General features: G+C 54.6%; 1 protein-coding gene across 2 annotated transcripts in view; it reads right to left on the reverse strand.

Moving 5' to 3' along the window:
* TMPRSS9 (transmembrane serine protease 9) overlaps positions 1-27,328 on the reverse strand; it is a 45,882-nt gene that overhangs the window by 17,298 nt on the left and 1,256 nt on the right. Inside the window, exons 1-6 of one of the 2 annotated variants that reach the window (XM_055343202.1) lie at positions 27,172-27,240; positions 10,355-10,519; positions 5,608-5,735; positions 2,352-2,419; positions 2,064-2,239; positions 908-949 (exon numbers count right to left, since the gene is read on the reverse strand). In XM_055343202.1, the coding sequence (XP_055199177.1) occupies positions 908-949; positions 2,064-2,239; positions 2,352-2,419; positions 5,608-5,735; positions 10,355-10,487 (547 nt within the window). In that variant the 5' untranslated portion in view covers positions 10,488-10,519; positions 27,172-27,240. Of the gene's footprint in view, positions 1-907; positions 950-2,063; positions 2,240-2,351; positions 2,420-5,607; positions 5,736-10,354; positions 10,520-27,171; positions 27,241-27,328 lie in introns of those variants that run through there. The other variant, XM_055343201.1, reaches the window with a different exon arrangement.

The following is a 27,328-nucleotide window of genomic DNA, read 5'->3' on the forward strand; positions in this document are numbered from 1 at the left end:
GGAGAGAGAGAGGCAGAGACACAGGCAGAGGGAGAAGCAGGCTCCCTGCAGGGAGCCCGATGCAAGACTCAATCCCAGGACTCCAGGACCACGTCCTGGGCTGAAGGCAGGCGCTAAACCACTGAGCAACCCAGGGATCCCAATACCCATAGTTTTTAAAAGATATGGGTGAAACTGAACTTTTCAAGTTGTGGTAAAACATATACGATATAAAATTTACCATGTTAACCATTTAAATATACACTTCACTTCTGGGGCCAGACTGCTCTCTGTGGGGTCCTAGTCCTACCCACTTGAGGCCAGGAGTCCCAACTCCTTATAATCACAGATGTCCCCAGACACTGCCCAGCATCCCCTGGGGCCTGGATCACTCCTAGTTGAGGACTCTGTGGTACTTACTCACTCTTATTTTCTTAATTTTTTTATTATTATTTATGATAGTCACACACAGAGAGAGAGAGGCAGAGACAAGGCAGAGAGTGAAGCAGGCTCCATGCACCAGGAGCCTGACGTGGGATTCGATCCCGGGTCTCCAGGATCACGCCCTGGTCCAAAGGCAGGCGCCAAACCGCTGCGCCACCCAGGGATCCCTCACTCTTATTTTCTAAACTCTCTTTTAACAGCAGATTCCCACCACTTTCCAAAAAAGATCAGTAATGTTTTCTCTCATTCACGTTTGGCCACGTGTAATTCAAAGTGTCTCATCTTTAAATCCTTTGCCCACACAGGACTTTGAATCTATGCCCTCCCAGCCCTCTGGAGGAGGCTGGTGTGCAAAAGTAGCATTTACTGCATTTGAGGGATTTCTTTGTGTACTGGAAAGAAGTCTTGGGAACCTCTCCACAGGACTACAATCAGAGAAACTCTGCGGAGGGCAGGGAGCTCCAGGGGAGAGGGTAAGACATACCTGATTTTAAGTCTCTTTCCGTCAATGGGCCTTTCTGGCTTCCTGCAGTGAAACAGACAAGAGATATAAGCTTATTCAGCGAGTTCTGTAGTTGTTTGAAAACACTGGATTGCAAAGCCGAGAGCTGCACTAGTTCTTTGAAAACATTGGATCGCAAAGCCAAGAGCTGCTCGGTCTACCACGGGAGCCACTTAAGTTCTAACTTAAATCAATTTAAGATGAAATCAAATAAAACCACCTCTTGTTCAGGCTCACTGGCTGCATGACATGTGCTCAAGAGCCACATGGGGCTAGTGGTCACCTCAGTGGATTATGCAGGCATGAAACTGAGGATAATTCAATGAGATAGCATTGACAGGTTACTAACCCCCACCCAGCATGTCACAGTCGGGGGAGGGGAAGGACCGTAAATGTCTTGCGGAGCAATGTCAAGGCGATCGATCTTTGACCTGATGACACAACTGAACTCCTGTCTGGCTCTCAGATCACAATGCACTGCATCATCAGATTTTATGTGAAGTTTCTGGTACATGATATAGAACATGCATCATCAGATTTTGCAGTTTAGCTTTTACTCTTATTCCTGTACCAGGGCTGGCAAACAATGGCTGTGGGCCAAATACAACCCAGCATCTGATTTTGTGAATAAAGTTTTGTCAATACATAAACGTCCCCATTTGTTTATGTGCTGTCTTTAACCTTCCCGTTACAATAGCGTAGTGGAGTGGTCTCAACAGAGATCCATCCAATGGGCTGCAAAGACAAAAGCATTTACACTTTGGCCACCTGCAGTTTGCTGTCACCTGCTCTGTACCACTGAGAGTAAAGCACTGTGTATGGGTTTACTTTTCATGGGAGGGAGTAACTATTGAAAACCTAAACTTTGGGGATCCCTGGGTGGCGCAGCGGTTTGGCGCCTGCTTTTGGCCCAGGGCGCGATCCTGGAGACCCAGGATCGAATCCCCCATCGGGCTCCCGGTGCATGGAGCCTGCTTCTCCCTCTGCCTGTGTCTCTGCCTCTCTCTCTCTGACTATCATAAATTTAAAAAAAAGAAAGAAAGAAAGAAAGAAAACCTAAACTTTAATGAAACCTTCCACGGCCTCCTCTCCTACAGCTACCTCCTCCTAATTCTTTCAGTGTCTGTTGCCTACTTGCCTCTGAGCTCAGCAGACACAATGGTGCCGTGGGCAGCCAGGGGGATACCATGCCCCTGCAGCCTTGCTCGGAGTCCCTGCTGCAACAGCTCCTCCTCCAGGCCCAGACTCAGTGACTGCAGGGCTTGCAGCAGGAAGTGTAGCCGGAAATGAACGAAGACACTGGAATTCCCATCCCTGCAGGCAGGAGAGAAGTCTTTGGAGAGGGAAGGAGGGCTCCTGCTGGAATCTTGTGGAATCTCTTGGGTGTCCACTAGGATTCCTTCACCTGAAGGAGATTCCGACTCACCTGTAACCCAGCACAGTGCAGCCCACACAGCTGGCCTCCAACTCTGTCTCCTGAAAGCTGCTTACAAACTGCAACATAAACAAGACCAGCACACAGATTAGGCACCCGCCCTGCTGGGACCTGCTGTGTACATCCAGAGCTGGGGGGCAAAGAAAAGCACCCCTCTCACTCTCAGTACACCCAGCAGTCACAGAGCCATGTAAACAACAAAGGCACTTTGAGGTTATTTGGATGAAAAACTGCCGTATCAGCAGACGGATGAATAAAATGTCCATCCACATGATGGTGAGGTGCCTACACACGCTGCCCCAGGGACAGACCCTAAGCCCACGACGCTCAGGGAGAGAACCAGACACAGGAGGCCACACTGTGATTCCATTTGTGTGACACGTCCAGGACGGGCTTGTCCACTGATGGGGACAGGGCTCGTGGGTGCTAGGGACTGATGGCTGATGGGGATGGATTTGCTTTAGGGGTGATGGAATGTTCTGAAACTAGACAGAGATAATGGTTGCAAGAATTGTTCAATATACTAAATGCCACTGGATTATTTTTATTTTTTTAAGATTTTTTTTATTTATTTATGATAGTCACAGAGAGAGAGAGAGAAAGGCAGAGACATAGGCAGAGGGAGAAGCAGGCTCCATGCACCGGGAGCCCGACGTGGGACTCGATCCCAGGTCCCCAGGATCACGCCCTGGGCCAAAGGCAGGCGCTAAACCGCTGCGCCACCCAGGGATCCCCCTATTTTTTTAAGATTTTGTTTGACAGAGCAAGAGCACAAGCAGGGGAAGCAGCAGAGGTACAGGGAGAAGTAGACTTCTCAGTGAGCAGGGATCCCAACGTGGGCCTTGATCCCAGGACCCGGAGATCATGACCCGAGTCAAACTCTTAACAACTGAGCCACCCAGGTGCCCCAAGCATGTGACTCTTGATTTCAGGGTCAGGAGTTTGTGCCCCACATTGGGTGCAAAGATCACTTAAATAAAACTTTAAAAAATAGTTAATTTTATTTTACATGGATTTTACATTAAGAAAATCCTGCTTTATGTAAACCGATGCTATTAGGAACTTGCTTATCCTTCATGTGCTGTTTGAGTGACCGTCCACTGTCCACTTCCCCTGGGGCTGTTTCAGGTTTAGCACTGAAAGGCTCCTGTCCTGGGAACTGGGATGAGTATTGTTCTGGATGCTGTCCCCAGCAGCACCAAGGCTGGGGGTTCCCGAGAGCTGCCTGGCACCTCACGTGACCTGTACCTAGGGTGACAAGATGTCCCAATTTACCTGCTCTCCCAGAGCAGTTATTACATGGTGTCCCTGTTCATGGTCAGTGTTCTAGCTTGGCTGTTAAATCTAATGGTCACCACACCCACTCCTGAAGCACAGGATACAGAGTTCTCCCTCCCAGGAGTCCCTGTTTCTCCTACTTCCACTTTCTGAGTCCATGTCCCTGTTGCCCACATTCAGTCTTGCACTGGCCCACAGAACAGTCCACAAATTTTGGCCAGTGTTCTACACCCGCCCTGCCCCCCCTGCCAGCCACTGGTCACACATGGCTGGGATCAGAGGAACTGGTCTTCACATTTCACTTAATTCATACTTAAATTTTAAAAGATACTCCAGTTACCAGAAGACTCTTAAGTATAGTTGGAGCAACTCAGGTATGTAAATGTTATGGAATCTATGTATTGATTATATTCCTGACGAAAATTTAGCATCCGTATTGGGATGCGAGGGCAAAACGCACTGGGTTTTGAAGACTCAATACCAAAAAAAAAAAAAAAAAAAAAAAAAGGAATGTGAACTGTCTCATTAATACCTACTTTATGTCGAGGGCATTTTCAATGTTCTTGGTTAAATTCAATATGTCATTAAAATTAAACTTACCTGTTTTCTTTTCCTTAACATAGCTGCTATAAACATTTTAAATTATGCACAGGGCTTGTGTTGTATTTCTTTCGGTCAGTGCTTTAGGGTATGGGACCGAGGTCAGCAAGCTAACACCCACAGGCTGAATTCAAGTCCTGGCCTGTTTTTATACAGTTCACAAACTACGAATGGTTTTTATGTCTTTAAGTGGCTGGAGAAAGTCAAAAGAAAAATAATATTTTATGTTACACACTCATTATTTGAAATGTGTATTTCAGTGTCCACAAATAAAGTTTTATTGGCACAGAGCCACAAGCACTCACTCACGGTCCTCTGTGGCACCTGCTAAGCAGCTGAGCCGGAGAAGCCTGTCTGGCCTTAGAGGAAAAGCGTGCTGACCCCTGGTCTGGGTGGTGGGGACTCCTAAGCGCTGCCCTGCTTTTCTCACGTCTTATCTTACAGCCTCCAGGCCACAGGCAGAGTGCTCTTTTCAAAATATGAATTCTCACCTAGTGATCCCTCCTCCTTCTCTTGGAACGAAATTTAAAATATTTTCTCAACTTGAGATAAAACTCACCCACCTTTAAACATAGCTTTTAAAAACATACAACTGGATGGGTTTTAGTGCCGTCACAGGGTTGTGCAGGCGTCACCACAACCAATTTTTGAACATTCCGTCAGCCCAAAAGCAACCCCGTGTCCCCCATGAGCAGTCACACACAGTCCCCTCCCTCTGGCAGCCCCTGACAACCACGAGCCCCCTCCTCGTCCGTGCAGGAGCCCGTCCTGCACGTGTCACACAGGTGGACTCCCCCCCCCCCGTGGGGCCTCCTGTGTCTGGTTCCCTCCCCAAGTGTCCTGGGCTCGGGGTCTGTCCCCGGGGCAGCAGGTATGGGGGCCACACTCCTGTTCGTGGCCGAGGGACGTGCCCGAGTGTGGATGGACTTCCTGTGTTTGTTCATTCACCCATCAACGGGCATCTGAGTGTTTCCACCTTTTGGCTCTCATGAACCCTACGGCTGTGGACACGGGTGTGTGGGCTGCACGGACACGAACTTTCTTTTCTCTTGGGTGGAATTGCTGGATCATATGGAAGTCACGCCTGACCTGCCTGGCTGCCCGCCGGCTTCCACAGCAGCTGCCCTCCGTCCGGTTCCCCCCAGCGGTGTGAGGGTTCTGATCCCACCACAACTTATAACCTGTCAAAGTGCCCCAAGCCCAGCAGGGGTCCAACGCCACCGCTGCCACTCCCCCGTGTTCAGGGCCCACCAGCGCCGGCCCCAGAGGCCTCGTGCTCCGTGCCCCGTGTGCCCTCTTCTCTGCCTCAGCGCCTGCCCAGGCCTCCCCCGGCTCTGCTCGCCTGGTCACAGCCCCTGGCTGCCCTCACCAGCCTTTCCAGAGCGGGCGTCAGCACGCGGTAGTACTCGGAGGTCTCTCGCTGCAGGCTGCGGGCATACCGGACCCCCTGCAGCTCAGCCGTGTGCTCCACGTCGACCCCCTGTGTAGAGAGGGAAGCTGCGGACAAGACCAGGGCCCCGTGAGAGAGCCCAACTTCGGGGTCAGGGTGCACTTAAGTCAGCCTCAATGTCCCCAGCCGCTCCGGAGCCATCACCCCAACAAACAGGTGGTGGGCTGACTTCCGGCAGGGAGCCTGAATGGTCATCTACAGGGCCCCCTTTCACTTCTCACACATGTTCTTGGCTCAATGACAGACCCTATGGTCACCCCCTGAAGGCACCCAGATGTCCCCAGGCTTTCTGACAGGACCAGCTCCTGCTCACCAGGTGTGCCTGGCGCAGGGCCTGAAGCTGGCTTCAGCCATGAACGGCTAAATGGCCTCAGGAGGAGACCTTCCCTCCAATTTGGAGCAATTCTCACAAAATGCCACAGGGGCCTGATCCCAGCCAGGAGGCATCAAGACCCTGGGACCACAGTCCCATGATGCCACCCTCGAAAGAACAGATTTCCAACTGTTGGAGGTACTGTGTCAAAAGAACACAACAGCAAAGACTCAGAGTTGTAAACAGAACAAACTGACGGCTGCCAGAGGGGCGGGTGCGGAGGCAGCGGGGCACAGCCCACGGTGTGCGTGGTGCGGGCCGGCAGCCACATGTGCGACGAGCCCAGCACAACCCAGAGACTTGTCCACCCACAGTGCTGTACCCCTGCCGCAGACGTAGCACTGTGGGCCTGCTCTGCCTCAGTTAAAAAAAAATAGATGATGGGGCGCCTGGGTGGCTCAGTCGGTGAGGCATCTGCCTTTGGCTCGGGCCATGATCCCAGGATCGAGTCCTACATCCCGACTCCCTGCTCAGTGGGGAGTCTGCTTCTCCCTTTTCCTCTCCTGTGATCTCTAATAGAAAAAATAAAATCTTAAAAAACAAAAACCTACACACACAATACCCAAGACTAGTCACAAAAAGTTATAAAATCAAGACTACGATAGCAACCACCTAAGATGTGAAAACATGGGTTTCGAACTGTTCAAATGTGTTAGAACTAAAAAAATGACACAGTAGCAAAAAAAATTAACAATAATCGTAATTAAAATATACAAAAATGAAAGCAGTAGTCACGTAAACCATAAAAGCTAGGTCCCAATTCTACGTATCGTGAACGGATGTTCATCCAGGTAGATATTTAGATGTTCGTTTATCCAATACAGTAGAATATGCTTTCTAAGTCAATTCTAAACATAGCTTGTATTAAAAAATGAGCACCCTGGGGCGTCTCGGTGGTTTAGTTGGTAAAGCATCTACCTTCGGCTCAGGTCATGATCTCAGGTCCCGAGATCAAGCCTCACATTAGAGTCCCTGCTCACGGGGGAGCCTGTTTCTTCCTCTCCCTCTGCTTGCTACTCCCCCTGCTTCTGCGCTAGCTCTCTCTCAAACAAATAAATAAAATCTTTAAAAAAGTTAAAGTTGGGGCACCTGAGTGGCTCAGTGGTTGAGTGTCTGCCTTCAGCTCAGGGTGTGATCGTAGGGTCCTGGGATCGAGTCCCACATCGGGCTCCCTGCATGGAGCCTGCTTCTCTCTCTGCCTGTATCTCTGCCTCTCTCTGTGTATCTCTCATGAATAAATAAATTATTTTTTAAAAAAGTTAAAGTTAACAAAAAAATTAAAATGACCACTCTGTTGTGTGAATCAAGGTATTTATGTTTATACTCTGTACTCTAACTAAGCCTTCTCTTTCTTTTCCTTTTCCAAAGTAATCACTACCCCCAACATGGGGCTTGAATTCACGATCCTGGGATCGAAGGTCGCTTGTTCCACGGGCTGAGTCAGCTGGGTACCCCCAACTAAGCCTGTTTTCCCTCTGCAATAATGACAGACCCACAGAAAGCTCAGGAATAGCAGGGAGGTCCCGTGTGTCTGACCCCCAGCTTCCCTCAAGGCTACCACCACCAATTAAAATTTTGAGCTGTATGGGAAGGGGATACATTTTAACTTTAAATTATCTACAAGTTTAGGGCAGCCCAAGTGGCTCAGCGGTTTAGTGCGGCCTTTGGCCCAGGGCGTGAGCCTGGAGACTAGGGATCTAGTCGCACGTTGGGCTCCCCGCAGGGAGCCTGCTTCTCCCTGTGCCTGTGTCTCTACCTCTCTCTGTCTCTCATGAATAAATACATAACATCTTTAAGAAAATAATAAAAACAAATTATTTACAAGTTTAAAAAATTTGTAAATGTTTTTTAAAGCCTTCCTTAAGTTTCATGGGTCCTGATGAGGATTTTATTTGTATTAATCTCAATACGTGTGGGTTTCCAGGATGCCCCTTCTAGGATGCCTCCCCATCAGATGAGGACACACACACTCACACAGCACCGACTTTCCTGCATTTGACTCCCACTGCTGTTAGGGGGCCTGTCGGTCACCCCCGGCTGTGAGGGACTCCAGATGTTCCACAAATACATAAATAAAATAGGTAAGAAATATACATGTGTACTACATATAAAAACCAAAGAAACCCACGCAGGATTGCCAACTTATTGTCTATCAGAGGAGAATGTTTTCTCTCTGTCACTTATCATTACTTCATGACAGAAAGGGGACCTTCTTACACACACACACACACACACACACACACACAGAAACTGTAGAAAGCTTAGCACCTGAGAGCCAGCCTGTTCTGGAGCAGCGCTGCCCAGAACGTCCTGTGACGACAGAATGTTCTAGATGTGCACTGTCCAGTGCGGTATCCACCAGCTGCCCAGGAAGGTGGCTGGTGGGGATGAGAAACTGGCTTTTTTTAAAGTAGGCCCCCCCACACCCAGCATGAAGCCCAGCATGGGGTTCGAGCTCACAGCCCTAAGATCAAGACTTGAGCTGAGATCAAGAGTCTGACCCTCGGATCCCTGGGTGGCTCAGCGGTTTGGCGCCTGCCTTTGGGCCAGGGCGTGATCCTAGAGTCCTGGGATCGAGTCCCGTGTCGGGCTCCCTACATGGGGCCTGCTTCTCCCTCTGCCTGAGTCTCTGCCTCCCTGTCTCTCTCTGTGTCTCTCATGAATAAATAAATCTTTAAAATAAAAAAAAACGAGTCTGACACTCAACTAACTGAGCCGCCCAGGTGTCCCAAGGAATTGACTTTTCAATAGTATTTGTTAACTGCTTTAACTGTAACCAGCCCCCAGGGCTCAGGGCTGCCATCCCCAGTAGCAACGAGGCAGGCAACAGGGGAAGAGCCGCTGTGTGTGGTGGCTAAGGATATCCACGGTCTCACGGGGAACGTCCATCTACGCTCTCCACAAACATTACGGCAAATCCAGGATATGCGGTGGAAGGAAATGGACAAGCCCCAAGAGGTACGCAGACCCGGCTGTCACCTAGTGAATTCTCACAAGACAGCCCTAGGTATCATCTACGGAAACATGTCTCTGCGTGGAGACCTGTCAGGCTGCAAACCACTCACAGTTGCTGGTGCCACAGAGATGTCACGTGGAAAACCAAGGTAGGCTGTGGCCAGCTGCGGCGATGGGTTTTATAACTTACAAACAGACAACATGGTCAATAAGTGTAATGGCTCCACGTGGTTCGAAATCAGAAGCCAGCAAAGGGCGAATCTGGTGACAAATCTCCCTCCTGTGCTTGACCACATGCTGTCCTCCCCAGAGGTAACCAGTTAGTTAGGCTCCAAAACTCCCTCCAGAAACAATTTATGCACACAGGCAAACATGTTTCTCTTTCTTGCTATTCAGCATCTCTTCCTACTCTTTCCTTTTTTTTTTTTTTTTAAGATTTTACCTATTTATTCATGAGAGGCGCTACAGAGAAAGAGGCAGAGACACAGGCAGAGGGAGAGGCTCCATGCAGGGAGCCCGACATGGGACTCGATCCCAGGACTCCAGGATCATGCCCTGAGCCGAAGGCAGATGCCCAATCACTGAGCGACCCAGGCATCCCCTCTCCCTACTTTTTCAACTAGGCATCTTGGGATCCTCTTCTTAAAGTATAAAAAGAGCTTCCTGTTTATTTTTACATCCGCAGCCCCACATTCTACAGAGAGACCATAGTTTTGTACTGTTCACCATAAATAATGTGACTTTCCACTGGGAGCAAATAGGAAACAGAGGCCACTGTGAATCGCAGGAACACAGACCACTGTTCGCTTGGGTGGGGGGGTGGGGGGGCAGCAAAGGGAGAGACAGAATCTGAACAAGACTCCACACCTAGTGTGGATCCTGACCTGGGGCTCAATCGCAGGACCCTGAGATCCAGGCCCGAGCTGAAATCAACAGTCGGATGCCTAACAACCGAGCCAAGCAGGCGCCCCGTTGTTCACTTCTTACAATTTGAAAAGTATGAGTACTTTTCAAATTTCTCAATATCCAAAGGAGGTCACTTCACTGTTCCTACTTGCCTCCTTTCTCACTCCATGGTGAGAACTTCCTGGGAGAACACGGTTTGTGGAAAACGCGAATACCTGGCCCACCCTCGCACCCATCCGCCCCAGACTGCCACCCAGGCTCCTGGCCTGCCTCCCTTCTCTCCTGGTGGCCTGAGGCCCGGCCTTCAATTCCATGCTTGCTTGCTCAGCCCTTTGGTTCTGGGATCCTAACGCGGATACCACCAAGCCACTTCTAAGCATTTTCGTGTAGGCCACCTAGTGCGTGAACCCGTGCAAGCCCACGGCCGCTTACCCACGAGGACTCCCAGGGTGACCATGACAACGCTGGCGGCCGCCAGGGCAGAGAGGGCCACGCGGCAACCCGCAGCCGGGACTTCCTTTGGTGCCCCAGGCACGAGCTGCAGGTCCCCAGCGATGGGCTCCATGGCTCCCAGACACGGAGCAGACGACCTGGACGCTGCAAGAAAGGGTGGAAAGACAGGGTCAGCTGGAGGACGCCTCCCGCCCCTAAGCCGGGGTGTCGCAGGTGCAGGGTGGCTGGGCGCCTGTCATCACACGCGGGTTCAGCGTGGCTGCAGGCGGCGCGGGCACGCGGGCTCCGTGACCCGCCAGGAGCGACGCTCCACCTCCCTGCGGCCCTGGTCACCGTCACGGCTCACCTAGTGCGGGAGGAACCACATCGGCTCGGAAGCCCTCAAGCCCACGCGCGGGTAGGGCTGGTCGCCCGGTCCCCCCGCCCCCACCTCCCAGAGGCGCCCCCTCCGTCCTCACGGCCCGCAGCGCGGGGTCACCCCCGCCCCGCGGCCTCCACCAGGTGCCCTCTGCAGCCTCCAGCGGGGCCCGCGCCAGCTCTGGTGCCCACGGCGTCCGTCGGGGCCTGGACTCCACGTGACCACCCGCGGCCACCAGCATCCGCCGGAGGGACCGGCCTCCGCCCCCTCCGCCGCCTCCGCCGCCAGGGCGCCCGGTCGCAGGCCCTCAGCTCTTTGAGGACCGGGAGGAGCCACGTGCTCCTCCGCTCATGGGTCCAGCGTGCCCCTCGAGTGCAGTCTCGCGAGAGACCCGAGTGGGATCCTCCTAGGCCGCTCCTCGATCTCAGTCTCGCGAGAGACCCGAGTGGGGTCCTCCTAGGCCGCTCCTCGATCTCAGTCTCGCGAGAGACCCGAGTGGGCTCCTCCTAGGCCGCCCCTCGATCTCAGTCTCGCGAGAGACCCGAGTGGGGTCCTCCTAGGCCGCTCCTCGATCTCAGTCTCGCGAGAGACCCGAGTGGGCTCCTCCTAGGTCGCCCCTCGATCTCAGTCTCGCGAGAGACCCGAGTGGGCTCCTCCTAGGCCGCCCCTCTATCTCAGTCTCGCGAGAGACCCCGCCGAGGCCCCTGGAGGCCTTCTCGCACGTCTGCCGCCGCCGAGGCCGAGGCCTGCGGGTCCTTCGGTCCCCCGGGGAGTCCGTGGGGCGGGAAGAGCGGCTCCGGCCTCGCCGCGGGTCTCCAGCGCCCGCCTGCCGGGTGGGCAGAGTGCGGCCTGCCGGCCCGCCTTTCCTCCAGGGACGCCGGGTTCTGGGACAGCAGGCCGGCCGCGAGCCGAGCCCGGGGTGCAGCCTGCAGGGCCCCTGCGCCCGCTGCCTCCGCGCCTCCCCCGCGGGGCTCTGGCCTCGGGCACCAGGATCCTGCAGAGACGAGGTTGGTGCAGGAGGCAGCCGATGGCTCCGAGAGGCCGCAGAGCTCCTTCGGGGGCCCGTGGGCACGAAAGGCGGCCTGGGCGTCGGGAAGAGTGCTGGGCACCCAGGTACGCCGAGTTTCAGGTGAGCAAAACAGGCTTTTGGGGCATGACTGTGTCCCCGGCGTGGGTAATGTCCACGTTTCCGCTTGGCTATGGTAACGGGTTTTCTGGTCAAACACTATGCTAGATGTTGCCCTGGAGCTGACTTTTAGATGCAGTTGACTTTCAAATTAATAGACCTTGAAGTAGAGAAGCTGACCCTCCCTGTTGCGGATGGGCCGCATGCAATCAGTTGAAGGCCTTCGGAGGAAAGGACATGTGGCTCCGGATGGCCCTGGGGCCTTGAGCTGCAGTACCAGCCCTGCCCTGGGTCTCAGTCCGACTGCTGGTTGCTGACTTGCCAGCCCCCGTGGCCGTGTGAGCCAGTTCCTTAACATGCCCGGCTCCTTCCTGTTGGCTCTGTTTCTCCAAAGAGCCTCGCTAATACGGTCTCTCGTGTTTTGTGCAGCATTGGGGCACATTTATACTAAAAAGAAAGAGTATTTGCTGTTTATTTGAAATTCAAATTTACGTGACGGTGCTATACATTCGTTGTTAAAGTCTGAAACCCTGTGCTGGGGCCCAGCCAAGATATTCCATCTGCAAGAGAGTGCGTCCCCGATGGGAACGGCCACTCCATGCCTCACCGCCACCATCTGGAGCTGATGAGAAAGGGGAGATGCGCGGGGGTGGCGGGGAGTGAGGCTGTATAACACTTACCCCTTTATTCTTACACTTGAGCTGAATTGCCTTCTGAGGAGCCAGGGAATCTCTAAGAATCACTTGATGAAATGTTTTAGGGACAAAGACACCAAGATTCACCTCTGTGATTAGGGCTGGAAACTCAAGTTTAGTGTATGAGCTCATTGACACTCCCCCGACCAAACACACACACTATATTCATTCAGCCCCAGCTGCCCTGGCTACACCCCACCCCAACCCCCCCCCCCCCCCGCACCAAGCCGTGGGTTTTCTAAGGATTCATGTGTTCTCCGAATTGTCTTGTCATCACTGTCATTAGGGCACAGAAGGGGCCCAATGCTATTTAGCATCGAATATAGAAGCACTATTCATTCAGCTTTCTGCCCATCTGATATTTATGACGGGCCAGGCCTGGATGCTCTGTGCTGAGTACCCAGCCCTGAATGAGATAGATGAGATTCTCTGAGCTCAGAGAGTTTAAATCTTGGTGGCAGAGACCCAAATAAATTAAAATTAGAGCTACAATTAAGGCTTGAAAATAAAGATGTGTCCCTGGGGTTTTGTGTCTATGTAGAAAGGAGCTTTGATCTAGACAGGGGGTGAGGAAGGGTTTCCTGGGGGAGGGATGTGTTATCTGAGTTCTGAAGAATAAGCAGGAATTCAGTAAGTGCCCATGGAAGGAACAGATTTCCACACAGCGAGGACAAAACGCAGAAAGCCCTGTAGCAGGAGGGGTAAAATAAGGGCCAACGCAGAGAAAGTGCGTATCAGCTCCAGCTGTTCAGCGCGTTACCATAGGCGCAGCAGCTTAGAACAACACACAGTCATTGTCTTGCAGCTTCTGTGGTCTTAGCGGGGTCCTCTGCTCAGGCCCTAGGAGGCTGCAAGCCGGGTGTTAGCCGGGCTGCGTTCTCATCCAGAGGCTCAGCCGGGGAAGCATCCGCTTCTGAGCTCCCTACTGTCGGCAGAATTTGTTTCCTTGCAGCTGTGGGGCTGAGGCCCTAACTTCCTCACTGGCTGTTGACCAAGGGCTGGTCTTCGCTCCCAGGCCCCTGACAACACTGTGGCCACTTTATCAGGGCCGGTGGGGGAAACTCACTGCAGTGTGCTGGGATGGAGTTGGACAGAACATAAGGCAACAATGGGAGCCTTGCTCATCTAATGTGACCTAATCACAGGAGTGATTGATACTCAGCGGTCCTTCTCACCCAGGGGGAGGGGGTGATGCAGGGCGTGTGCTAGAGAGCAGAAATCCTCGGACCCTCTGAGAATGGTGCCTACTTGGGGCGTCCGGGTGGCTCAGCGGTTGAGTGTCTGCCTTCGACTCGGCATGATCCCGGGGTCCCAGGATCGAGTCCCCCATCGGGCTCCCTCCATGGAGCCTGCTTCTCCCTCTGCCTGTGTCTCTGCCTCTTTCTCTCTGTGTCTGTCATCAAAAAATAGATAAAATCTTTAAAAATATATGTATTTTTTAAAAAGATGGAGGGATGAGTACAGTTGAAAGACTCTAAGGCTCAGAGGAAAAGGGAGATTCGTGTTTAATTTCACATTTTGTTAAACAAAGGATGCATGATAAACTTTTAAGAGCAGCTTCAATAATAGGACTGAAGTGCTTAGCTTCCAAAAAGTAGAGTGAGAAAGATATAAAATGCAGGAAAGGGCAGCCCTCGTGGCCCAGCACTGCCTTCGGCCCAGGGTGTGATCTTGGAGACCCAGGATTGAGTCCCACGTCAGGCTCTGCAGGGAGCCTGCTTCCCCCTCTGCCTGTGTCTCTGCCTCTCTCTCTCTGGGTCTCTCATGAATAAATAAATAAAGTCTTAAAAAAATAAAATGCAGGAGAAAAGAGAGAAAAGCAGAGAAAGAAAAAGTACAAATATACTAAACTTTAGAAGAATTTGTGAGCTTAAGTTTTGTTTTTTGTTTTTTTTAAGCCAGCTAGGGTGTTTTAAGTAGTCTCTTATAAACAATAAAAGGAGGGATCCCTGGGTGGCTCGGTGGTTTGGTGCTTGCCTTTGGCCCAGGGTGCGATCCTGGAGTCCCGGGATCGAGTCCTGCGTCGGGCTCCCTGCATGGAGCCTGCTTCTCCCTCTGCTTGTGTCTCTGCCTCTCTCTCTCTCTCTATGTCCATCATAAACAAATAAATAAATCTTTAAGAAAAATAAATAAAAGGCACAAAATGGAAGAAAGAAAAATCCTAAACTCTTACATATCCAGTATCAAAACTCAACACTGAACAGGTTTACTTAATGGATCTGTATTCCCTGTTTTAAGGGATAAAGTTACTTCTTTAGGTATATATGAAATATTTACAAAAATTAACCTCCCACTTAACCACAAAGCAAATGTCAACAAAACCCCCAAAAACTCTACACTCAACCCACGTGTCTCACAACAGTACAGCTAAATTAGATAACTGGAAATAATGAAACCTTGATTAAAAATCTAAAATTACTTCTAGAGCAGCCCCGGTGGTGCAGCGGTTTAGCACCGCCTGCAGCCCGGGGCGTGATCCTGGAGACCCAGGATCGAGTCCCACGTCAGGCTCCCTGCATGGAGCCTGCTTCTCCCTCTGCCTGTGTCTCTGCCTCTCTCTCTCTCTCTGTGTGTGTGTCCCTATGAATGAATAAATTAAATCTTTAAAAAATATAAAATAAAATAAAATTACTTATAGAAAATTAATGATTCCAGGAGGAACTTACAGCTAATTAAATAAAATATTTAGGAGAAATCAAGGGTTGGACACTTAGCTGGCTGAGCTACCCAGGTGCCCCTAAATAAAACACTTAGAACTGAACAATAGTGAATATGCTTTATGTTGAAATACTGGGTGCAGCCAAAGCTGTCCTTAGCGGTCACCATCAGTGTTACATCAAGCCACGCGGCTGGGCAGACGCCACCTAAGATGCTATGGTCCCCAGCGTCCAACTGATCCCACCTGGAAAACACGGATTGCTGTTCCCAGCCCACACACAGCATCCACTCCACCAAGGTCGGGGTCCTGGTGTCCTTGGAAGAGAAGGCCACATTTTGGGTTTTATTGTTCCAAGCAAAACCCCTTCTATGTACCTGTGGCCCATGGAGTGCTTGTGGGGCCATCGTGCCTTGTTTTCTCTTTGCAAATCTGGCCAGAAGAGAATAGAGTGGGAATTCAAAGGGATAAAGGGAGCTCGTTAAGAGGATATATAGGTAAAATTTAGGATTGCTCAAAAGGAATCCCAGACTTTGCCTTCAGTTTCTGGGAGGTGATCCCTTGGAGGCCAAGATCAACCGTATGGGCCATCAGTGAATGGGTCATGTAGCGAAGCCCTACTAAAAACTCTGGACCCCGAAACTGGAAGTGAGGGGGGCCACCAGATTGGCGAAACACCATGCGCGTCGCCACACGTGCCCTGAAAGGGAGAGGACGGGGAGGACAGTGGAGACCTCATGCTGGGTGTTGCTCCCGGGGGCTCATGCCTGTGCGCACCCAGATCCATATGCTGAAACCCTGCTCCCGAGGTGATGGTACCAGGAGGGGGGCTCCGGGATGGGATTAGGTCATAGGGTGCAGCCCCCACGAGCGGGATGGGTGCCTTCATGAGAGCCCCAGAGAGCTCCCGGCCCCGGCTCCAGGTGAGGACTCTAGACATGGAAGCTGCCGGCGCCTCGGACTCGGACTCAGACTCCAGCCTCCGCGACCGTGAGGAATCAACGTGGGCTGCTCATCAGCCGTGGGGGCTGCGGTGCCGCCTGGGCCGGCCTCGCCCCAGCCGATCTGAATCCGGAAAGCTAATCCCTCTGGGCGATAACGGTGACCTCAGCAGCTTTTAGTGAGTTGAATCATTCTAGGGAATTGTCACTCCCAAGAGTGGTGTGGGGGACCTGCCTGCCGGAGCCTCCCGACCGTCGCAGCAGGGCTCGCGGGCTGAGTGGCTCCAACAGCAGAGATTTATTCCCTCCCAGCTCTGGAGGCCAGGCTCGTCCCTTCTGGGGCCACCAGGAGGAAACCTGCCCCAGGCTCTCTCCTAGACTCTGCTGGTCACAGCGATGATGATGGTGGCCCTTGGCTTGTAGACGCGTCACCTCGTCTCTGCCTCCACCTGCACAGGACATTCTCCCTGTGGCCTGTCTGTCCAAGTGTCCTTTTTTAAGGACACAAGTCGTACAGGACTAGGGCCCCCTGTCATGATCTCATCTTAATTTGATCATCTCCGTAAAAACCCTATTTCCAAATGATTATTGTGAGGTATTGGGGGTTTGGGCTTCAACATATGAAGTCTGAGTGTTGGCGGTTCACTGCAGAACACCCCCGAACTTGCAGGCTGTTATCAGGTGCGCGGGTGGTCTTAGCCTCGCTTTAGAGTTGGCCGTACGCTCGTCACAAGGGAAGAACTAGAGAGAGGTTTCACACCCACTAGGATGGCTACTACCAAAAGCCACACAAGGGCTGGTGAGGGTGTGAAATCAGAAGTCTTGTGGGAATGGAAAGCAGGGCGCTCACCGGGGAAAATCAGTTTGGTGGCTCCTCAAACAAATAAAATTGCCCTAGGAATCACGTAGGATTATCACACAGAGCGACCAGGGGAACCGGCAGGTCCATTCCTAGGTGCATACCCAGGGGAGCTGAGGGCAGCGTCGTGAGGCTCTTGCACACCTGTGTTCACAGCAGCAGCAGCCACAACGGCCAAGAAGTGTGTCCAGGTGTCCAACAGCCCAAGGGTCCATCAGTGGATGAAGGATACACACTGTGTGGCCCGTCCACACCCGGGATGCCACCCAGCCCCGGAAGGAAGGGGCCCGACACCTGCCCCCACGTGGACGGACCCCGAGGACACCGGGCTCAGGGAGGGAACCCAGACCCAGAAGGACGCCTCCTGCAGGACCCCACTCCCAGGAGGTCCTCTGAGGAAGCCCGTCCACAGAGACAGAGGAGGTGGTGGGAGCCGGGAGTGGGGCGGGGGTCAGTGCTTCCTGGGGATGAGGTCTCTGTGTGGGAGATGGAAGGTTCTGGACACAGTGGGGGGGTGCATGGTGGGGTGAGTGTGCTCCATGACCCGAGCTATGCACTTAGAGACGGTCAAGACGGTGAATTTTGAATTTTATGTCGTGTGCGTCTTACCACAAGGAAGGCAGGGAGGGAGGGAGGGGAGGAGAGAGCGAGGAGGACGCAGGCACCGGAGGAGGGAGGAGGAAGCCAAGCACCGTGGGGAAGAGTGGGACACGCTGGACCCGTGTTCCACGCGGAGACACCCCGGATGTGGCGAGCCGGGAGCCGGCCTCCGGCAGACCAGGACACGCACTCCGGCCCCTGCAGCCCGGCTGGAGCCGCTGCAGCGTGTTCGCGCCCGGCCCCGACCCGCGCCCCCGCCCCCCCCCCCCCCCCCGCGGGGAAACCTCATCCGGGTTGGCAGGACGCTGCAGCGCAGACAACAATCAGGCTACAGAATCTGCCTTTGAACCAAGCGAGGCTCAGAAAAGGCGGTGACTGTTTGCTCCAAACAATCTGACAGTGTCTCCGGGCGCTGCCACAGAAACGGCATTTTGCGCCGACCCTACGGCAGGTGGAATAATGGCCCCGACCGTGTGCACGTCCTAGTCCCCTGGACCCTGGATATGTCACCTCACACATTAAAGGGATCTCACAGGTGGGAGCAAGTCACGGCTCCCGGGGGGCCCGGTGTCCTTACCAGGTCCTCCTGAGAGGGGGAGCCCCAGAGCCGGGCGACCCCGCACTGCTGGCCTTGAGGACGGAGGAGGGGCCTCCAGCCGGGCAGGGGGCGCCTCTGGATGGGACTAGGCACGAGCGGGGTCCCCATGGGCCCCGGGGGGAGGGGGGGACCAGCCCTGCCCCCCCCGAGGTTCAACACTGAAAGACCCACACTGTGCCGGCGGCAGCAGGAAGCCAGTGCAGGCCTTTTGTGGACGATGCTGACCCAGGAGAGACGCTCGGCTGTTGGTTCAGGACGTTGGACGTCCTCGTAGGAAAACACCCTGAGAGCCTGCCTGCCCTTGCCCAAGGTGCTCTCTAATGGGGGGGGGGGCGTCCCGAGGGGCCCCAGCAAGGTAGTTAACCTCTTCGGGTCTGCTTATAGGCAGTGATCGCCTTTGTCCCTTAGTTCTCGTTTCCGACGACGCGTGGGGCATCTTCCCGATCGCTTTCTTCGGGGAAGGTTCACCCCAAGCGTGTCGCCCCAACCGCCGGGCCGCCCGCCAGTCACGGCTCTCGTGCGCACCCCCATCAGTGCAGGTCCGCACCGAACCCCGGGCCGCCGGCCACAGCGCCCACCCGTCGCTCCTGGCCGCGGTTGGCCCGAGGGGCCGGTCGTGACTGAGGCAAGGCAGCCAACCGAGCGTCTTCCCTGAGTCTCGATTGTACGAAATCGCCCTTTTTCTAGACTAGAAACAACAGGACACAACCAGCTGAACTAATAACGACCGGGAGGAAGCGGGGTTCGTCAACTGCCGGCGGCAGGCTTGGGGCCCCCGGCCGCCCGCAGGAGGAGCAGGAGGGCGGTGCCCTGGAGGAGGAGAGCAGTGGACGTGAGGGGCACCCAGGGAATTTCAAGGGACAAGACGGGGTGACCCAGCTCTGCCCCAGGCCACGTCCTCTGGGTTCCCCGGGCAACAGAGCTGGTCTTTGCGTGAACTGGCGCGGGATGGGGTTGCTGCCCTCAGGAGATGGGGAGTCAGGCCTCATGGAGGCACCACAGCAGGAGCAGCCACGTCTGCAAGGTCACTGAAGAAAATGCTGTTCACCCACCTCTTCCGCTGTGGGTGGTGAAAACCCAAACAACAACAACGCTGGAGCCAACACGACGTCAGGGCTTTTGGAGTTCCCAACGTTGCCACCTCCCCACACTTGGGGGTGCCCGTTCCCCCAGGGCCTTTGCAGACTCAGAGACATGCGGCCTCCACCAGCTGGTGGTCAGGAGAGGAAACTCCCTCCCCAGCACCCCCCAACTGACCAGGGGCCTCCCTGGAGGTCTTTGTGTCCCCACTAACTGGGTCCTCTGCCGGCCACATCTCGACGGCACCATGTAAGTGGCCACAGAGCAAAGTGTGTCAAACCATTTGTTACACTCCTGCCAGAGCCATGCAAAAGCCCCTTCTCATCGCTACCTGCAGGCCCTCGCCCTCTCCCACCCCGTTCTCCGTGGCTCCTTTCCCTGGGGCCGCCCCTAGGACAGTCCACAGTGCCCATGATCATTTATTCAGCAGCACCCTGTATATAGAAGTTTCCAGTTCTGGGGCTCCGGGTGGGGGACACCTGGAGACATCTCTACTGGCACCTCAGCATGTCCCAAGCTGGGTGCGTCTTACCCCGGCAAAGCTGCTCACTCCTCCCTTCCCTGCGTTCTGGGAACCACTCCCCCCGTCTGCTGCTCTGGACCAGCACCCACCCACACCCCAGCCTTCCATGACTGCACCCCCCTCCCCCTTCTTGTTGGTCACCTCCAAAGCAGCCCACTCCACCCCCTTCCTCCTCTCCAGGGATCGCACGCACCCCTTCCTGCTCCTGTACGTTCGCCCCTTCCCTGGGCTGGCGGTTCCTGCTGCTCCAGGCCTGCCCCGGGCTGCCCATCTTTCGTGCAGCTAGAGATACCTCCCTAGACCAGGGGCTCCCTCAGGGTGATTCTGCCTCCAGGGGACACTGAGCATATGCTCAGGGATGTTTGTGGCTGTCACAACGGATGGTACTCTTGGCACTGAGGGGGTGGGAGTGAGAGATGCTGCTCCACACCCCCCCTCATGCAGCACCCAGGGTGCCCCGCAGAGAGTGACCCGCCCCAAATGTCCGCAGAGCCGAGGGGAAGAGACTCTGGTCTGTACAATAGGACGGTGCTACTCCCCGGCCTTCAGGAGCTCCGTGCCACCCTCAGCACCAAGTCCACAGTCGTGGGCCTGACTCTCCTCCCCAGCGCTTCACTCACTGACCCTCGCTCCAACCTCCAGCCGTTTATTCTGCTCCCAAGAGAATCTTGACACCTGCCATCACAAGGACGGACCCTGAGGACACCGGGCTCAGTGAGAGGAGCCAGACCCGGTGTGTCCAAGGTACACACTCAGAAAATCGAAAACAGATGCTCGCACACCCATGTTCACAGCAGCATTATTCACGGTAGCCAAAGGGTAGAAACAACCCAAGTGTCCACTGGTGGATGAAGAGATGAGCAAATGTGGCCCACCCATACGATAGGGTAGTAGTCAACCCTAAAAGGGAGGGAAATTCTAACACCTGCTACAACATGGATGGACTGAGGCCTGTGCTTGGAAATAGGCCGGTCACAGTACGACAAATCCTCCAGGACCCCACTCCCAGGAGGTCCACAGAGACAGAGAGGAGATGGTGGGAGCCAGGGCAGGGGGTGGGGGGGGTCCATGTGGGGAGATGGAAGGTTCTGGAGACAGTGGTGGGAGTGGGTGCCCTGAGCTATGCACTGAGAGATGGTTATGGTGGTGAATTTTATGTTGCGTGTACCTTACTGCAATTAAAGAAAAACTGTTGAGGGAAGTCAGCAAGGAACGGATAGAGCAGGAGTTTGTGCCTGTCCTTGTGAGTGTGAAATCCAGAAAGAGGGGTGTTCGGCGCTGGCTCAATGCTCCACGGAGTAGAGAGCAGTAAGGCCGTGGGAACAACAGCCTGGCTGGGAAGTGATTATGAAGTAGTATATGGACACAGTCTAGAGAACTTTCTAGACCCCCGTCAACTCCTTGAGGACACACATGCACCTTCTGTAAAGCCTCTGCAAACAGTTGGCACAGACAAGGCATTTGTTGCTTGAGGGAAAAGCTGACAACTTGCCAAGGAATAAATTGTCAGTGTGCCTATATTAGCTTTGCGAAAAGTCGGCTAAAGACCCCCCAAGTAGCAACCTCTCTGGATTGCTTTATGTTCCATTTAATGTTGAGAAACAAACGCAGAAGGCCAGACTGATGATAGGCTAATCATCGTCAGTCTCCAGTCATAAAGTTGAGTCACTTTAAAACTCAACTTTTGGGCAGCCCCAGTGGCTCTGCGGTTTAGCGCTGCCTTCGGCCCAGGGTGGGATCCTGGAGACCCGGGATCGAGTCCCATGTCGGGCTCCCTGCATGGAGCCTGCTTCTCCCTCTGCCTGTGTCTCTGCCTCTCTCTCTCTCTCTCTCTCTCATTAATAATCAATCTTTTAAAAAATAAAATAAAACCCAACTTACCCCAAACACTCATATTTCGAAATTGAAGTAGGCTTCTGGCCAAGATGTGAAGTTCATTAGGACTTTATTTATTTTCATTTAGGACTTAAAAAACAAATCTGCCAAAAACCAAATCTGCCTGTTCAGATAGATCTCTCGGTTTCCACTGAGATGTAATGGAGACAAGCTGTCTCACACAAGCGGGCAGCTTACTTAAGAGAGAAGGTTCCAGAAGAACCTTCACACCCTTAATCTCAGACTACAAGATATCTTCTAGAATGTATTTTATTTTTTTATTTTTTGCGAAGATTGGGGGTGGAAGAGAATGGATGACAAAAGCTGAGTGCCACGAGGGAAGATAGCTGATTAAGAGAAAATAGGAGAACACAAGACGGCGATTGCTGGCTCACACAGTGATCTTGAGCTGAGAGAAACCCCTTGACAGGATGAGGCAGAGCTTATTTTTTTTTTTTTTTTTAAGAAACGGAGGATAAGTTACCACCTGCGCTCAAGAGATACATGAGAACACCCCAGACAGATCTAAAGAGTGAGTGTGCAGTTGTAAAATAAGAGGAATGAGCAGGCAAGAGACTTGCTGTTCCCAGTTACGGGAATGATCGGTAGAAGCTTCAAGAAAGACCTGCACTGGCTCTAAGGTCTGCAGCGTGCACCACAATAGAGGGAAGGAAAAGCAAAGGGTCTCTAGGACGCACGACAACAGCCCAGAGCACGCAGAACGGAGTTGGGAGCCGCGAACTCTGGCGTCTCCAACTGGACTCTGTGGCTTGACCGGCATCCAGCTCAGAGCATTCTTTGGCCCAGGCCAGAGGCGAAAGACCTGACACTCGTCCCAGCTCAGCAGTGATGGGGTGACACTGGGCAAGTCACTCCCGTTTGGGGTGACCAGTCATCTCAGGTCACCTGGGACTGTTGTAGTCATAAGCTGAAATCAGGACACCTGGCCACCCTACTCTCCGTGTGCACCCGCCAGGAGGGTCTGGAGCCTTTCGGGGCTTCCCAAGGGAGTGCTGAGCAAGAAGACGTTGCAAGCTGAGCCATGCTGGGAACAAGGCAGGGACAACCGCCTCCAGCCTCCCGGTGATGCCACACAGAGTCTCGGCTTAGGGCCAGCGTGTCCTTAATGCTACTCTAACCCTTGCCAATGACTGTTTTCAAAAAGAGGGCGTGAGCTGTGGGTGCACAGCCTTCAAGGAGGATACCCAGCCCAGGGCCTTGGGTGAAACGATCGGGGTACTGGCCTCCAAGGCAAAGTTTAAGGGGGACACCTAAAACCTCAGTCAAGATCAACATTTTCACACAATCTTTTAAAAATATAAACATCAACACCAAAACAAAAGAATCCATGAACAACCAGACATTGACATCGGACCCGAAGACAGGACCCGGACTTACACCTGCAGGACCATCTCCCCAACCCGACTCCCAGGCCTGTCGAGGCCCATCTTTGTTAAAACGTTGATATGGGCGCACCTGGGGGGCTCAGCGGTGGAGCATCTGCCTTTGGCTCAGGGCGTGACCCCAGGGTCCTGGGATCGAGTCTCCCATCAGGCTCCCTGCAGGGAGTCTGCTTCTCCCTCTGCCTGTGTCTCTGCCTCTGTGTGTGTGTCTCTCATGAATAAATAAATAAAAATCTCAAAAAAACAAAATAAAACATTGATAAGTTGCTTGTCGGGAATTCCCCTGCATTCACTTGATATGTGGGGGACATTGCACTACAACGTTATTTCCTGCAGTCACTGAGAGTCCTCCTGCCTCCCGTCTGTCTGGGGTGGGTTTCCTTCCCTGTACCTTTTTATTCATTGTCACTCACCTCCTTTTGTTTTCTACTGTGTGTTGCAGTGACTATGTTTTCTTTAAACTTAAAAAAAAAATTTTAAATAGACGATTTAAAGAAGATTTAATGAGTGTCCTCTTGGCCTCCCTGCAGGTACGTGCCCTCCCCTCCGCGATGCCATCCAGTCTTGCGGTTTTAATAACATCCCTGATGTCTCCCAGCCACACTCATCTACTGAATTGCAGACTTGGGTCCAGCTGGCTCCCGGGACCTCCTTCTGGGTGACCCAGGGTGACCCGGCAGGCCCTTAGCGCCTGGTGTTCAGAGCTCTGGGCAGCCTTGTCCCCCCTTAACCCCGGGGTGACTTGCTTCTGCCCTGTTGAAGGCTGCAGGGCTGTCCCTGCTGTGACTACTGCATGATGTAAGGCTCCGTCTTAGCAGCCTGCAGTTAATGACCCCCTCGCGGCCTGATGAACTATGTGGCCATCAAGGAGAAGCCCAGATGTCCCCTAGGAGCTGAGCATGGCCACCAGCTGGCCGGCCGCCAAAGCCAGGCCCTCCCTCATCTGCCGGCGACCCCAGTGAGCCTGGAAGCAGGGCCTTCTGCGGTCTGGCCTTCAGTTGAGAACGCGGCCCAGCCAGCACTTGGATGGTGGCTTCGCATGACCCTGAGCTCGGGGCCCCACTAAGCCGTGCCCAGACCCCAGACCCGCAGAAACGGGAAGGTGCTAAGTGCGAGCTGTTCCAAGCCCCACCTTTGTGGCAATTCGAGGGCAGGGGAGCTGCTCAGATCTGACGCACGTCACCGAACCCTATAGCTCTCTCAGCCCCTGCACACCGGCTCCCCCACAGCCTCCCCGCCTCGGGCAGCACCTCCCAGTTTGTGTCACTCGGACCCTAACCCCTGGGGTCCACGTGACCCCTCGCCCCGGAATGTATCCAGAACTGGCCCATGCCTGCCGGGCACCACCCAGGCCTGGTCACAGAGCTTGCTGCCTCCGTGCACAGCAGCTCAGAGCTGAGTCGGGCCGTGTCCCCTCTGCTCAATCCTGCCCACGGCTTTCACTTTAGGGCAAGATGCCCACGAGACCTGATCCCACCACTCCCCGCTGTCTGTCCTCAGCTCCTCCTCCCTCCCTTGCTCCAGCCCCGGGGCCGCCTCCTCACTCCTCAGTCACGCAAGGCACCATCCTGCCCCAGGGCCTTTGCATCTGCTGTGCCTGCTGCCTGCCATGCTGATCTATACCCTCACAGCAGATGCCTCCACTTGCCCTTCCACGTCCCCACTTTATCTGTTTCCTCCTGGATTGTGCAAGCTGCACCCCCGGCAAGGCAGTGCAGGCCGGCTTCTGCCAAGGTGCCGAGCCTGGACTTCCCTGGGTCCCTCTGGGAGACGTGGAAGCCAGGGAAAGAACACCTGGCACGTTCTCTTCAATCTTTAACCCAATCCTGGCCGAGCGAACAGTCCTCTCGCTCCACAGGCCAGGCCCACGGCAACGGCTGGGAGGTCGCTCCTCAGAGGACTGCAGATCGGCTGGGAAGACGCCACCAGCCACCAGCGAGGAAACAGCATTTCCCACGGGGCGGGCACCGCGCTGAACGACAGTAAGTTGCACCGTCCCATTTCTTCAATGCACGGCCCCAGTCCGCACCCGTCGGCTCCCCGGTGGGTTCCGTCCTCCTCCCTCTGGGCGCCAGCCGGCCTCGACGTCTCGCTCCTAGCAGGTGGACCGAAGCCTCGGCCCTTGGGGGGGGGAGCAGCCGCGGAGGGTGTAGGGTATGTGGCTGCCGCAGGCTGAGTCACAGGCCACCTGCCGTGAGGATGCTCCAGCTGTGCCTCCGGCCGCCGGCGGGTGGCAGAAGGCGTTTTACACGCTGCCACACGGGCTGACTTCCCCGCTGCTATTGTCACCGGACACCCCGAGCCAGACTCCCCGAACGAATTACCCACAGAAACGATAGGATAATAGTGTGTAAGTTGTTGGTTTGTGTTTGCTTGTTTGTTTTAAAGTACACCCTACCCCCAACGTGCGGCTCGAACTCACGGCTCCAGGATCAAGAGTCACACGCTCCACCTGAGCCCGCCAGGCGCCCCGACACATTTTGATTTGCTCACTTCTAGAACAATTTGCCACGCAGCATCCATTCGCTTCCGTGCAGGCCCCCGCCTGTAGGGTGTTGTCCGCCCCCCGCCCCCTGGCGCCACGGTTTGCTGTCGGTGGCCCGTCCGGCCTGCTCCTCATGCCCCTTGGCCCCTCATCCTTTCTGCAGGGCCACCTGCCCACTGCGAATGTTCCCTCCGTCCGCGGCGGCTTGCACCAGCCAGTGAAGTGCGGGTCCAGCCTCCGGGGGGGAAGGGAGCGCCGGGTCCACCGTGGCCAACCGTCCACGGAGGTGAAGCCCCAAGGGCTCCCCACCTCGGACCCTCCTCTCTGCCCCCGCCCTCAGAGATGCCACCCGGCACCGGGACCCTCGCATCCCAGCTCCAGCCTGTGGACCGCAGCATCCTTTGTCCCCCCGCAGCCGCTCCTGGGGCCCCACCCCTCCCCACCTGCCACCCCCACTTCGTGAAATAAATCGCTCAGCGAACCTGCGGGAAATTTAATAAGCTCCGACTCTTCTTCCCCCCCTTTTATCTGTGGACTTTTTGTTAGGTTTTCATGGGAAGAGGTGTTTGTGAGAAAACTATCTGCAGCGATGATATCCTGTCCTCTCTTCATTAGTAAGACCACAGGGGACGGAGGGGGGGGGGAGCTGATACACACGGGTGATACCCGGGAAAGCGGATAAAGACTCGCTGATTAAAAAAAGAAACCTCCCACGACTTACAGCTTGTGTGATGTAAAGTAAAGTTGATTCAGGTCCTAAAATGCCGGGTTGGGAGTCCCAGGCCGGAGCCCCGAGCACTGGGGGGGCCCTGAACAAGGCCGCCAAGAGCGCCGGGGCCACGCCACCTGTGCTCTGCGCCCTGGCACTGCGCACCCGAGGGCCTTCCCACGGGGGAAACTGGGTGCAGTGCACCTGCGGACCCTCCGCGCCGTCTTTGCAACTGAAATTATTCCAAGATCGTGGTTTTTAACGAGGAGAGGTAAAGCAGGGGAAGCGACAGAGCCGAAGGCAGGCATGAGCCAGCGCCCCGACTGTGTCATCCTCCGCGTTTAGAGGCACGGATGTTAAACCACAAGGCTGGGAACAGCCGTGTCCCCATCTCCGCTTCTGGGAATGGGGTGAGCTTAGGAAAAGAGGAGAAGCCAGGCCTGACACTGACCGGGGCCTCCCAGGGACCCCCGGCGGGGGAGCGGCGGCATGAGGACGCCCATCTTCTAGATGAAGAAACTGAGGCTCGGACAGACTCCCTGTCTCCTCTCCGCGTCTCTGCCTCCCTCTCTCTGCCGCCCCTCCTTTCTTCCATACACACACGGTCCTTAACATTCCAGGGATTTCCTCCACTTTGCTGGTGGCTCCTTGTCATGAAGTGGGCCACTGCCCCCCCCCAAGGACCCTGCTGTCCAGGTGGGGCAGGTGAGCCACGGAGATGGCACCAGGAGCTCGACGCAGGCTCAGCTCCCGGGGCCCCAGCCACCCCAACCTGGCCCCGTGAGAGCCCATGTCTCAGAACCCCACAGCCGCATCCACACGCACCCTGCCCGTTTCTCCTTCCTGGGCCCACACACATGAGAAGGAAGCCCAGACGTGGGCACCCACCTCCCCTGCCTCTGTGCTCCTCCAGGACGGGCAACGCACCCGCCTCTCCCTCTGGGTGCCTCCCAGGGCCTCGGCTCGGCCACTACCGCTTCAGGCTCTCCACGGACGGCCGTGGTCACAGGAGTGGTTTCTTCTCTTCCAGCCACTCGAGGCAGGC

Source organism: Nyctereutes procyonoides, unplaced genomic scaffold (assembly GCF_905146905.1).
Source record: "Nyctereutes procyonoides isolate TBG_1078 unplaced genomic scaffold, NYPRO_anot_genome, whole genome shotgun sequence".
Classification (NCBI taxonomy): domain Eukaryota; kingdom Metazoa; phylum Chordata; class Mammalia; order Carnivora; family Canidae; genus Nyctereutes; species Nyctereutes procyonoides.